General features: G+C 38.0%; 1 protein-coding gene and 1 pseudogene across 6 annotated transcripts in view; one reads left to right on the top strand and one right to left on the bottom strand.

The window, feature by feature from the left end:
- The window catches only part of EML6 (EMAP like 6), a 232,732-nt gene that overhangs the window by 115,830 nt on the left and 103,410 nt on the right, over positions 1-13,492 (bottom strand). For all 6 annotated transcript variants that reach the window (XR_005658225.1, XR_005658226.1, XM_039887154.1 and 3 more), the window contains one exon: positions 1,720-1,921. Coding sequence is in view for 4 of the 6 variants with exons in the window: in XM_039887154.1 (XP_039743088.1) it covers positions 1,720-1,921 (202 nt within the window). In the remaining 2 variants the exon portion in view is untranslated. The remainder of the gene's footprint in view (positions 1-1,719; positions 1,922-13,492) is intronic.
- On the top strand, positions 4,132-4,250 carry LOC120622343 (uncharacterized; annotated as a pseudogene).

Consider the following 13,492-nt stretch of genomic DNA (forward strand, 5'->3'; position numbering starts at 1 on the left):
TGTGAGTTGCAACTGTGCATGGGACCTCTATCTGTTAGTACTTTTTAGACAGTCTTAACATGCAAACAACAATATCTGTTAGGGAGATCGGGAATCTAGAGCTCTGCAATAGAGGCAAGAATGAGTCACATGCGGTGCAGTTTTTCTAATGCATTCTGCTATCAAGAGGGATGGGGGCACACTCCTTACAATGCAGAGTTGCACAGTAAATAGTTTACTGAAACCTTAGGCAGCTGCACTGCTCGGCTTATGGTATTCTTTCAATATCTTGTCCATTATTCATAATCTCATACTATTTCTAGCCATGCACTATTTTCAGCAATGTAAGCTTTGCTTTACTAGCATGAAGAAATCATCACACCTCAATAAATTGTACTATCCTTATAAGATCATTCAGCTAATCTTTCTCAATAAATTATGACTTATACCCTTCCTAAATTTCCATACTCAGTGTAAAATTACATTTAGCCAAATTAATGGTTAAGGAGAAGAAGACAAATTCTGGCAGCCAGGGCTCCTTGGGGATGTGTGCAATTCTCAGACCCAATATGGTTTGTCAAAATACAAAAGCCAAAGGCTTTCTTGAAATCATTTCTATCTGGATGGGTATGAATGGAGCTACTCAGGTGTTTGAATAATTTGGTGGCACTGTTGTGGCTATTCAGAGAACGCTAAGAGTAATGAAAGGAAAAGGAAGAGAAGAGGAAGTGAACGAAGACAAGGCAAACACACACTTACGTCACATGAGGAGAAAACTGGAGCTGCTTTCATTGATTTTTAGACCAATGAGGTGTAGTGCTTGGTAGACACTAAAAAATGGATTTGGGGATTTATACTTTACTATTGAGCGTACCGAGTATCTTGACATGCAGAATAAGGGCAAGCAGGAAGGAGGAAGCTATAGTTTATGATGTTTTATTTTAACTATTAAAACCCAGAAGCAGTAATCAATCAATTGATCACTGTCTCTTACACTGTCATTCACTCTCTCTCCAACCTGTTTGCTGCTGAGCACATTTAAAGCTCAGTAATACACAAATACTGAAATCAATGTAGTAGTCTTCATCTGACACTCTTAAATTACATGTTCAGTCCCTCAGTAGTCACAAGGATATGAGAAGCATAATCATATTGTTCACTTTATGCAACGTTGTGCTGTCAAAGAGTAACAAAAAATGACCCATAGCAAGAAACTTTGAGGCCCTAATAAAACTGTGTACTCTCTCAGGAACCAGTACTTCCCTCTGATGTGAGAACAATGTTCAAAATTTCATCTCAGCATTTATAAAGAAATATTTACAACATGCTCAAGACACCTTTACAAATCAGAATTTAAGTTCTGCTGGGGAAAGAATGAGTGTCTGCAACTAAACTGTGAAATCTCTGTGCAGCTCCCTGCAGAGGGCCGAAGAGTCGAGGGGAAAATGTGCTCTTATCTCAGGGGAATGCATTTAGCTCTCAGAACTGGCGCTGGAAGCCAGTGTTACCCTTAGTAATGTATTTTCGTTTCTAAGAACATTTTCATGACTCAAGATGGAGCCAAAGGAAGATAACAACGAAATGCCAAGAAGCCCACTGCTGTTGAGCTAAATGTCTTAAAAGTCCATGGGACAATTGTGCAGTTCTGCACTGTGGTTCTTAAGCAACAGGCAAATTAGGGCAAAATAAACCTGTTATCCCAAAGAAGTAAGGTGATGACAGCCACTGCTGGGGCCTCACCTCACAGAGCGGTCGTCACTGCCTGTCACAGCCAGTGGCTTCTTGGGGTGCAGGGCCAGAGCCCAGAGCTCCCCCTCACAGTGGCCTTGCAAGATCAGCATCGGCTTGTCTCGTTCTCGAACAATCACTTCAAATATTTCGCTGTCCTGGGTCCCCGCTAGAAGGCGGTCGGCTTTCCAACACACACTCCGGATAGAGAGGCCTGACAAAGATAAGTAAAAGCATATCATAACACCATTTACAAAGAAAACACCTAAAGTAAATACCCTCACCAGGATAGCATACAATGCAACGCCTTTTAAAAACTCCTGGGAGAGGAGGACCAAGTCCACATAACCCATTCTGTATCATTTACCATTTTCTCACATGTTGGTCATTTCCCCTACTCCTTGTAATCTATTTTGCAAAAGAATGATCATTCTTTCTGTCTTAGGATGCTAACATTGTATTAAAATTATATGTGGCTGATATTACAGAATGGTTAATTATCACATTAGGCAAGTTTAACATGTATTTGATCAGAATCCAGACTCATTCTGCTGGATAAACAGATGTGCTGTGTCCCAGAAATATGTAAATGAAGCTAAATGTAAATCTCAAAATATCATTGAACATCAAACCATTTATGGAAGCTTCTCTGAAAGCATAGTATTCCTTTTAAATCTAAACTTCCACCTTCATAGTATTTCATCCTTTCTAGGTAGGTCTTCACTTGCCTGCCTGAGTTTTGATCGCTTGGATTTCTTGTGCCTGTTTTGTTCATTATTGGGTTCATTATTTATTTACTTACATAGTGAATTTTCTCACATCTGAATCAGGAATACAGCAGCAATCTCACTTTCATAACCACTTAAAACGAGATAAGGATGTGATAAGCTTTGAGATCTCAGTTTCTTCTCCAGTGAGCTTTGTGTCTTTGGCTGAGAAAGTACCAGAAGTCAGAACACTTGGACTTTAATCCTGCTCTATACCTGATTGGCCATACACAAGAAGAGTCCTTTTCTCACTGGGGACCAGTTTTTCTTCCCATATAGACTATAATTATGGAGACCATGTAATTTATCATCCAGATTGGAACCCACTAAAAGTAAAAGATTCTAAAAATAATTAAAAAATTAAAAAAATATTAACTAAGAAAATAGTTTTATGGTGTTGAAAGACCTAGTAAATATTTCAATCAAAAATATTTTCAAATAGAAAATTCTAATAACATTATTACAAAATAAAAAATCTAGGACAAAAGGATGAATTGGCAAAGCACAGAGGTTTTATAGGACCTTGAAGCTAATCTGTAGGACACTATAATGGTAGATACATGCTATATGACATGTGTCAAAATCCATAAAATATACACCACCAAGAGTGAACCTTAATGTGAACTACAGGCTTTAGGTGACAATGATATGTCCATGAAGCTCTAATGTAAATCTCAAAATAGGTTCATCCATACAAAAAAAATTTTTTTAATGTAGGTTCACCCATTGTAACAAACGTACCACTCTGGTGGGGGTTGCTGATAGGAAGGCTCTGCATGTATGTGGTGGGGGCAGGTAGATGAGAAATAGCTGCAAATTCCACTCAATTTTACTGTGAACATAACTGCTCTAAAAAATTTAAGCCTATTAAAAAAAAATCCAGGACAAATGCTAAGCCAGATGGGATGCTGAGACAAGAGAAGGGTTAACCCTCCTCTTAACTAACTGTGGTCTTGAAAGGATCAAATGAGATATTGTATTTATTTATGAAAAAGTATTTTTTAAGGCACAAGACTATTTTTACATGAGGTAATGCTTTACTCCTTGCTCTGAATTCATTGTTGTCTTGAAATGGAAAGAGCCAGCACGCAGGGAGATTTATTATTCCTGCTGTGAGTGGTAAGTGGGGATACCTTGGCAACAGCTAGTTCAGGGTCAATCACTCAAAATCTGCCTATATAAATATCATGACGGGCTTTCAAGGTTGGAAAGGACAGATGTGTGGTGAAAGCAGTCCGTATAGGATGGTGGCATGAAAGAGAGGCAGCTTAGCTACGGAGGAAGTTCTGCCTTGTAGTAACCATCCTGTTGCCATCGTCCCTTTTTTGTCCTTATTTCTTTCCTATCTTTTTCAGAGATTTAGTTACCATTCACTAATTAACATATTTCTGTTTCCTCCAGGAGGGGTAGTGAACTTGTTGTCTCCCCAGAAGGCTGTGCATTATCTAACACTTTGCTCTTTGAAACAAGAAGTAAAGAGGGATATTAATTATATTTCAACATCAGAGAAAAAAAATCAAATGATTTGTTTTTCATATTTAGTATCCATTTAATGTCTGTGAAACAACAGTTTTCTCAGTTTTATACTCAGCTGGACTCTCAGTACCTAGCACAGTGGCTGGCATGTAACAGAAGCTCAATAAGAATTGTTGAAATAGTCTATGGCCATGCCGCCCTGAACAAGCCTGATTCCATCTGATCTCGGAAGCTAAGCAGGCTCGGGCCTGGTCCGTACTTGGATGGAAGACCACCTAGGAAGACCAGGTGCTATAGGCATGAAAAATAAAAAATAAGAGATTGTAAGCTGACAAGGTCCTTGCAATCTGTGAGGTCAACCAAGGGTTGCCTTGCCTAAAAAAAAGAAAAAAGGAATTGTTGAAATAATAAAACAGCAAAACAACAAACATTTCCTGAGTCCTTGGAGATACAAGAAATAAAGGACAAAATCCCCATCTACAATGAGAACATTTTTAGAAAGAGGGATATATTCATTCATTTATTCAAAAATTTTTGATTGAGCATATACTACATGCCCAAGACTAGAGCTTGAACAGTGAACAAGCTGGGCTCATGCTCTAATGAAATTTACATTCTAAGGAGAAGTCAGACATTTATAAGCAGATATCTACATACCAAAAGCAACTAAAATTATATGAGATTCCAGTTTAAGATGGCAACATAGGAGGATCTCGAACTCGCCTCCTCCCATGGACATACCTAAGCTACATATGGAAGAATTTCCTCTGAAAGAAACCTCAAAACTAGCTGAACAATTCCTATACATTGGGTGAACAATAAAAAATCCACATCAAAATGGTAGGAGAAGCTGAGACACAATCTTGCTATAAACCCCATCCCTGGCACATCGATCAACAATCAAGAGGAAACTCACAACTCTGAGCATCTTTCTAAGTAAAGGGCTTGACTCTCACATCTGGCACTCCAACTTTTAACACCTGTACCTGAGAGATGAGCCCACCAAAACATCTAGCTTTGAAAGCCAATGGGGCTTGTATCTATGAGACCTACAAGGCTATAATGAACTGAGAAATAGCTCTAAAAATTTATGCACCTAACATAGGAGCACCTAAATACATAAAGCAAATATTAACAGACCTAAAAGGAGAAATAGACATCATACAACATAGTAGGAGACTTTAATCCTCCACTTCTGTCAATGGATAGATCTTCCAGGCAGAAAATCAATAAGGAAACATTGGCCTTAAAGGAAATATTACACCAGATGGACTACTCAGACATTTACAGTACATTCCATTCAAAAGCAACAGAGTACACTTTATTCTCAAACACACATGGAACATTCTCCAGGATAGATCATATGGTAGGCCACAAAATGAGTCTTAATAAATTTAAAAGATTAAACTATCAAGCATCTTTTCTGAACACAATGGTATAAAACTGGAAATCAATTACAATAAGAAAACTGCAAAATTCGCATAAATGTGGAAATGAAACAACATGCTACTAAATAACCAATAGGTCAAAAAAAAAAATCAAAAGAGAAACAAAAAATACATTAGGAAAAATGAAAATAGAAACACAACATAACAAAACTTATGGGATAGCAAATGAAGTTCTAACAGAGAAGTTCATAGTGATAAAAGCCTACATTAACAAACAAGAAAGACCACAAATAAATAACCTAAATTTATGCTTCAAAGGACTAGAAAAAGAAGAAACAAAACTCGAAGTTAGCAGAGGGAAGTAAATAACAAAGATCAGAGCAGAAATAAATGAAAAAGAGAATAAAGGAATACAGAAAAGATCAATGAAACAAAGAGCTGGTGTTTTGAAAAGATAAGCAAAATAGACAAAGCTTTTGCTAGATCCACCAAGAAGAGAGGACTCAAAGAAATAACATCAGAAATGAAAGAGATGTTACAACTGATACTACAGAAATACAAAGGCTCATAAGAGACTGCTATGAACAATTACATGCCCAGATTGGCCAACCTAGAAGAAATAGATAAATTCCTAGAAACATACAACCTTCCACGACTGAATCATGATGAAATAGTAAGAAAAGACCAATGACAAGAAATTGAATTAGTAATCAAAAACCTCTCAGCAAAGGAAAGCCCAGTACCAGATGGCTTTATAGGTCAATTCTACCAAACATTTAAAGAATTAAAATCGATCTTCCTGAACCTCTTCCAAAAAATACCAGAGGAATGTACACTTCTAAACTCAATTTAGGAGGCCAGCATTACCCTGATAACAAAACAAGACAAAGACACTGCTAGAATAGAAAATTAAAAGCCAATATCTCTGATGAGCATAGATGCAAAAATCCTCAATTACATATCAGCAAACAAAATCCAACAATACATTAGAAGGATTTTACACCATAATCGAGGGACATTAATTCCAGGGATGCAAAGATGGTTAAACATTTGCAAATTGATGTCTTACACCACATTAACCAAATGAAGGGTAAAAATCACATAATAATATCAATAGATACAGAAAAAGAATTTGTCAAAATTCAACATCTATTTATGATAAAAAACTGTCAACAAGTGGATATAAAGTGAATGTGTCTCAACATAATAAAGCCTATATATGACAAACGCACAGCTAACGCACACTTACTTGTTGGTGGAAAGCCAAAAGTTCCTCTTGTAAGATCAGGAACAAGACAAGAATATCTACTCTCACCATTTTTATTTGACATAGTATTGAAAGCCCTAGCCATAGCAATTAGCCAAGAAAAAAGAAATGAAAGGCATGAGAATTGAAATGAAAGAAGTAAAACCATCTCTATTTGTAAATGACATGAGATTATATGTAGAAAACCCTAAGGACTCTACCAAAAAACAGTTAAAACTAATCAACAAATTTAGTAAAGTTTCAGGATACAAAATTAATATTCAGAATTTGGTTGCATTTTATAAGCCAATAATGAAATACAGAAAGGGAAATTAAGAAAACAATCCCATTTATAATTGTATCAAAAGAATAAAATATTGAGGAAAAAAACGAACCAAAGAGGTGAAAGACCAATACATTGAAAATTATGAGACACCAATGAAAGAAACCGAAGACACAGATAAATGGAAGAATACCTCATGCCCATGGATTGGAAGAATTAACATTGTTAAAAGGTCCATACTACCCAAAGCAATCTATAGATTCAGTGCAATTCCTAGCAAAATTCCAATGGCATTTGTCACAGAAGTAGAACAATTCTAAAATTTGTATGAAACCACAGAAGACTTTGAATAACCAAAGTAATTTTGAGGAAAAAAAAAAAAAAGCTGGAGGCATCATGCTCCCTGGACTAAAGAGTGCAGAAATAAATCCATGCATATATAGCCAATTAATTTATGACAAAAGAGTCGAGAGTATACAATGGGCAAAAGAGAGTCTTTCCAATAAATGGTATTGGGAAAACTGAACAGCCAGCCATGTGCAAAAGAGTGAAACTGGACCACTATCTTATACCATACACAAAAAATAACTTGAAAAGAATTAAAGACTTGAGCATAAGGCCTGAAACCATTAAACTCCTAGAGGAAAACATAGGCGGTAAGCTCCTTGACATCAGTCTTCGTGATGACTTCTTGGATTTGACACCAAAAGCAAAGGCAACAGAAGTAAAAGTCAATAATGGGACTACAACAAACTAAAAAGCCTCTTCACAGCAAAGGAAGCCATCAATAAAATGAAATGGCAACCTACTGAATGGGAGAAAATATTTGCACATCATATATCTGATAAGAGATTAATATCCGATATATGAAAAACTCACATAACTCAACAGCAAAGGAACAATCTGATTAAAATATGAGCAGAAGATCTGAATAGACATTTTTCCAAAAACATGCAGATGACCAAAAGGTACATGAAAAGGTGCTTGACATCACTAATCATCAGGAAAATTTCAAACCAAAATCATAATGAGATATTGCCCTTATTACAATGGCTATAATAAAAAAGATGAGAGATAACAATGAGGATGAGGATGTGAAGAAAAGAGAACCATTGTGGGCTGTTGGTGAGAATGTAAATTGGTACAGCCAGTATGGAAAACATGGAGTTCTCTCAATAATTAAAAATAGAACTACCATATGATCCAGCAACTCCACATCTGGATATTTACCCAAAGAAAACAAAAACATCAGCTCAAAAAGATATCTGCACCCCATGTTCGTTGCAGCATTATTCCCAAGACATGGAAGTAACCTAAGTGTCCATTGATGGATAAAGAAAATGTGATACGCGCGCGCAATATAACATTATTCAGCCATAAAAAAAGAAGGAAATCCTGCCATTTGGGACAACATAGGTAGACCTTGAGGGTATTATGCTAAGTGAAATAAGTCAGACAAATATCATCTCACATATATGTGGAATCTAAAAAAATTTTTAAACCCTGACCTTATAGATAAAGAGAATAGTTTGAAGGTTACCAGAGGCAAGGTAGGAGTGAGGAGGCAAAATGGGTAAAGGTGGTCAAAGGTACAAACTTCTGTTATAAAATAAGTCCTGGGGATGCAGTGAACAGCATGGCAACTCTGGTTAATAATATCAGGTTGTATATTTGAAAGTTGCTAAAAGAGATCGTAAAAGTTCTTATCACAAGAAAAAAATTTGTAACTATGCATGGTGATGGATGTTATTTAGACTTATTGTGGTGACCATTTCATAATATAAACCTATATATCAAGTCATTATATTGTGTACCTGATGCTAATGTTATAAGTCAATTATATCTCAATAAAAATAATATATACACATATATAGAGATACATATACATATGTATCTCAGCAATGTGTTATACATTTTAACTGTTACATATATATTCAAATCAAAATCTCTTTATAACTCCATTGATTGCCTTATTAAAGGTGGACCCTTTCCAGGCAGGCCTGGCATCCACAGCACTACTGCGAGCATGAGCGTGCCGATTCTCCACACGGCCTTCCACAGTGTATTCAGTCACACAAGGCTAAATGTCTTGAAAGCCAAAATTTCTCCAAAGATCTGGCGTCGTATCTGGTCCAATGCAAACATTTATTCTCCCCACCACCCTATTTTTTACCTTCTTGTTTAGGGGAACAAATTCAGAATAGTACAAGAATATGATGAATCAGTCAAGTTACACAGCACCCAGCTGTGTTTTCAGACTGTGTCCAGGGAGTTATTGGATTCCTCAGGAGAGTCTCTGGGGGCCTGACAAGGAGAGAGCCAGGAAATGAGAAATCGAGAGGCAGAGTTTGAGGATCCTGCCCCTGCTCTTCCCTCAGCACCTCATACTCTGCATTTTACAGTTGATTTCATTTGAAAAAAAGGTTCCACTGAACCAAACAACATAAGGCAGAAGCTTTACACATGACAAAGGCAATGAGGTTAAACTGATATAGGTTATTTCTGGCTAAATATGGGGAGAGAGAGAAGGAGACATAATGAGTTGTTGTTATATTTTCAATGTTTACAACATAAACGTAACAAGCTGTGAACATTTTCTGTGAGTTGGTCTTAGAGACCAACTCAGACTCCTCACAAACACTCAGTTCTTCAAACAGATAAATTGCATTTTGTCACATCAGACAAGTCAACCTCAGGGGTCTATCTATGAAGATAGATAGGACACTGGGCCATTTTTACTTCCAAAATCACCACTGAAAATAGGAATTACTTCCTGAAGACACCTCAGTGGGTAGACAACTGTATTCGAGTTTCCTAATCACATCCTGTTTTCATTATTCCTGAAGTAATTGCTGTTCTGCATGCAAGAGCAGTAAAAAGAACTGCACAGTCTCTTCTGGGAACATTCTGGAGAGACCCTGGTGAGTGACAGGTCCCTGACAAGGCTCTGACAATATTTTCTTTCTCCTGTCTATTCAGGCTTGGTTTTAACTTCCTTGACACAAAAGCAGAGAAAAGTAATGTAATCACAGTTTCCTAGCCAGGCTGACCGAGATGGCCATTGCATAGGGAAGACAAAGTCTTTGTCTTTGTTTCTTTATCCTTTTTGCTTCTTGATGTTCCAGGCACTTTTGTCAGTATGAACTGAACGTATTTTGCTGAATTTCTGAACGTCCACGTTTTATACACAGAGGCCTTCTCTGCCACTCCGCTATGAGAAACGTGGGGCTCTGCTCTGAGCTTGTTTCAGACTGCCAGCAGGTGGCAGTAGAGAGCAACCACCCACTTAAATGTAAAAATCCTCTATGACCAAATTCTCACCAGCCTTTTGCCCAGTTTTTACATTCAGATCCAAGAGTGGGAAATAACATCCTTCTAATCCTCTCTGCGACAGTCCTGAAGTTTGGGCATGGGAAGCTCTAGTCCATGAATATCAAGAATATTAATACAGGTCCAAAGGACATTGCTTATTTCCTCTTAGTGTATTGAATGGTTAAGTACACGGACTGGATTTATATCCCAGCCCCAGCCCCTCCCAGCTTTGCGATGTGGAAAGCTCTTTCATCTTTCAAATCTTCAGTTTCCTCATATATAAAGTGGAGGAATCATATAACAGCCCTTCATAGCGCTGTTATAAAGATTCAATGTAATAAGATACTCAAAAACTTGACCCAGTTTCGGGCACTTAAAAAATTAACCAATAACTATAAGTTGTTGTTATTTTAACCAAAAGGTTTTTCTGGTTTGTTGGAAGTCTTTTTATTAAGTTCACACCTCAATGGAGAAAAACTTGCTGTACATGTGGTCAGATTCTGGCCTCAGGACGAGTCAGCACCAGGATCCACGAAGAAACTGCTGCATATGCCCACCTTGTGTTACAACGTGTTAGTTATCATTTTGATGTGCTGGCACTGTAGACCCTCCAAAAGAAAGGCTATGGTCCAAGAAAAAGAACAAATTATTTGGGGGAATAAAATGGCCTTTCCCCCCAGTTATTTGGCCCTTCAGCACTTGATTGTCCTGATGCATAACCTGTATTGTGGACAAGAAGCCACTGTCAGGGCAGAACACGGAGAGACTGAATGGTCTCCTATAGGCAAAGGTGTCAGACAGGGTGCATTTTATCTTGCAATTTATTTAATCTGTAAGCAGGACATGTCTTATTTAAAATTGGGCTAGGCTCGGAGGAAGGAGGAGCGAAAACTGGTAGAAATATCAGTAACTTAAGATATGCATATGATACCATCTTACTGAAAGAAAGTAGCGATAATTTGAAATGACTTGTGATGAAGGTGAGAGAAGGAAGTGCCAAAGCTCAACTGCTTTTGAACATCAAGAAGACAGAAACCGTGACTACAGAATACACGCACAACTTTAACATAGACCATGAAGACAATGAAATTATTAAAGATTTTGCTGACCTTGGTTCAGTAATCAATTCAAATGGACACTGCAGCCAAGAAATCAAGAGAAGACAGAGACTCAGAAGGGCAGCAATGGAAGAATTAGTAAAGATCACCAAGAACAAACATGCATCATTAGAGACCAAGGCTAAGATCACCCACGCCCTCGTGTTCCAAATTAGTATGTATGGATGCAAAAGGTGGTCAGTGACTATGACTGATGGGGGGAAAATGATTTATTTGAAATATTGTGTTGAAGGATAGCTCTACAAAAAAGACAAGCAAGTGGGGCCTGGAGTGAATTAAGCCTGAAACATTGCTGGAGGCAAAAATGACAACTGAAGCTGTGTCCTATTTTGGGCACGTCATGAGGTGGCAGGGTTCTTTGGAAAAGACAATGATGCTGGGAAAAATGAAAGGCAGCAAGAAAAGAGTAAGATCAAATATGAGATGGATTGACTCCATTAAAAAAGCCATACTCATGAGTCTACCTGAGCTGAGTAGGGCTGTTAAGGACAGGACATCATGAACACCACTCATTAATAGGGTTGCCAGGAATTGGAACTGATTCAACAGCATACACCAAACATAAATAAGAAAATTACAACATAATGTTTAAATTATTTGCCCAAAGTCCCAAAGTGAGCAAGTGATAGAGAGAAAATGAGAATTGAGGCAGTGCAAGTCTAGAACAAACCCTCTTCCCAACGATTTTTTCCTTTCTCTGTGGATATGCACCCAGGACATGGTACTGAAGGTTAAACAAGACAAGATGATGGCCTTTCTCCTGTTAACCTAACCTTATTAAAGAAGCAATGCTGAGGAGCACCTTGGTAAAGATGTAAAAGGTAATAAAAGAATGAGAAGAAGAGAGATTTCGCTCAAAAAAGGAAGGTTGGGAGAGTGTGTGGAAAAAAAAGGAGGACCCTCTGAACTCCCTTCCCTTAACTCCCCTCACTGGTTGGGGGTGGTGGCTGAGGCCACCTAGGGACTCTGGAGGTGGGCCAGGGGCTCCTGACCTTGCCTATGATTCTGTTGCCCTAAGAGTAATGCTAAAGGCAAAGTTTGGGAACCTGAAGGAAACAAGAAAGAAGCAAGACATGCATCTCCTAGGAATTCCTGAGCACAGATGCCTGGGAGACAGGACTGGTCTAAACCAAGCGCAAGGTCCTTCTGAGCACAAGGCCCTGTGCAGCTACACAGATCTCATGCTCAGAAGCCAGCCCTGCTTGTAACGCCCCCCAACCCCCCACCGCCTCCTTGCCCGCCCCAGAGATGTTTAGGATTAAACAGGTTCCTGCATTAATCTATGTGAAAGATGGTGGTTCTGACCAGCAGGTGGGAAAGAGAGATGGTGAGAAGTCTAAGGGGCATCTTGCATCTTGAAGACTTTAGCCTCCTAACTCTTGCTCAACACTGAGGGAATGCTGCTCGACCTAATGCAAGATATCTCCAGATCTGGAGTATATAGTCATTATACATAGCAACAATTCAACAAATGTGTGTTGGAAGTTAAAACAAACATGCAAAGATGAAATTAAAATAAAATGCCTGAAGCATGCTTTTCAGAAAAGCCTATTCGGTTCCTGGGCACATATCTGACACTTAATAGATGTTTAATAACCATATGTTGAATGGATAAGTAAATGAATAACACATCTTATATTATATGAATAATTACTGTATTCCTTTAGACATAATCATTTACAGCCATTAACTCAAAAGTATTTTATCACCACAGATATAATTCATTTTGGTTGTCCTGCTTTAAGAATTATTTTTGGCTTCTCCTGCCACCACTATTTAAGTTTCACTATTTTACTCAGATCATAAATTTGTTTTTTAAAATGATCAGACTCAAAATGCACTGTTATTAAGTTTGGTGTGAAAACTGAGTTAGAGCCCTAATACTACAATTAGCTTGATGCCAATGACCCCAAGCCTCATTCTACTCCTTATCCATAAGGCAAGGGAGTGCCACACACTGACATTCAAGGTGTCTCCCAGCTTAAGAAATCCAAAATTTGATATTCACTAAAAAATATATTGGAGGCCCACCAGCCTATATTTCTGAAATTCTCTAAGATCAGGTGGATTTTGGAATTCAGAAAACTCTGGATTTGGGGCTCGTGTAATACATACAATGGAGTCTGGGGCAGGGCCTTGAAGTCAAATAGTTCTGCAGTGAAGTGTATGAATTTTCGCAAATATGTCAATGATAC

This window comes from Pteropus medius, unplaced genomic scaffold (genome assembly GCF_902729225.1).
Source record: "Pteropus medius unplaced genomic scaffold, Ma_sr-lr_union100, whole genome shotgun sequence".
Taxonomy (NCBI): domain Eukaryota; kingdom Metazoa; phylum Chordata; class Mammalia; order Chiroptera; family Pteropodidae; genus Pteropus; species Pteropus medius.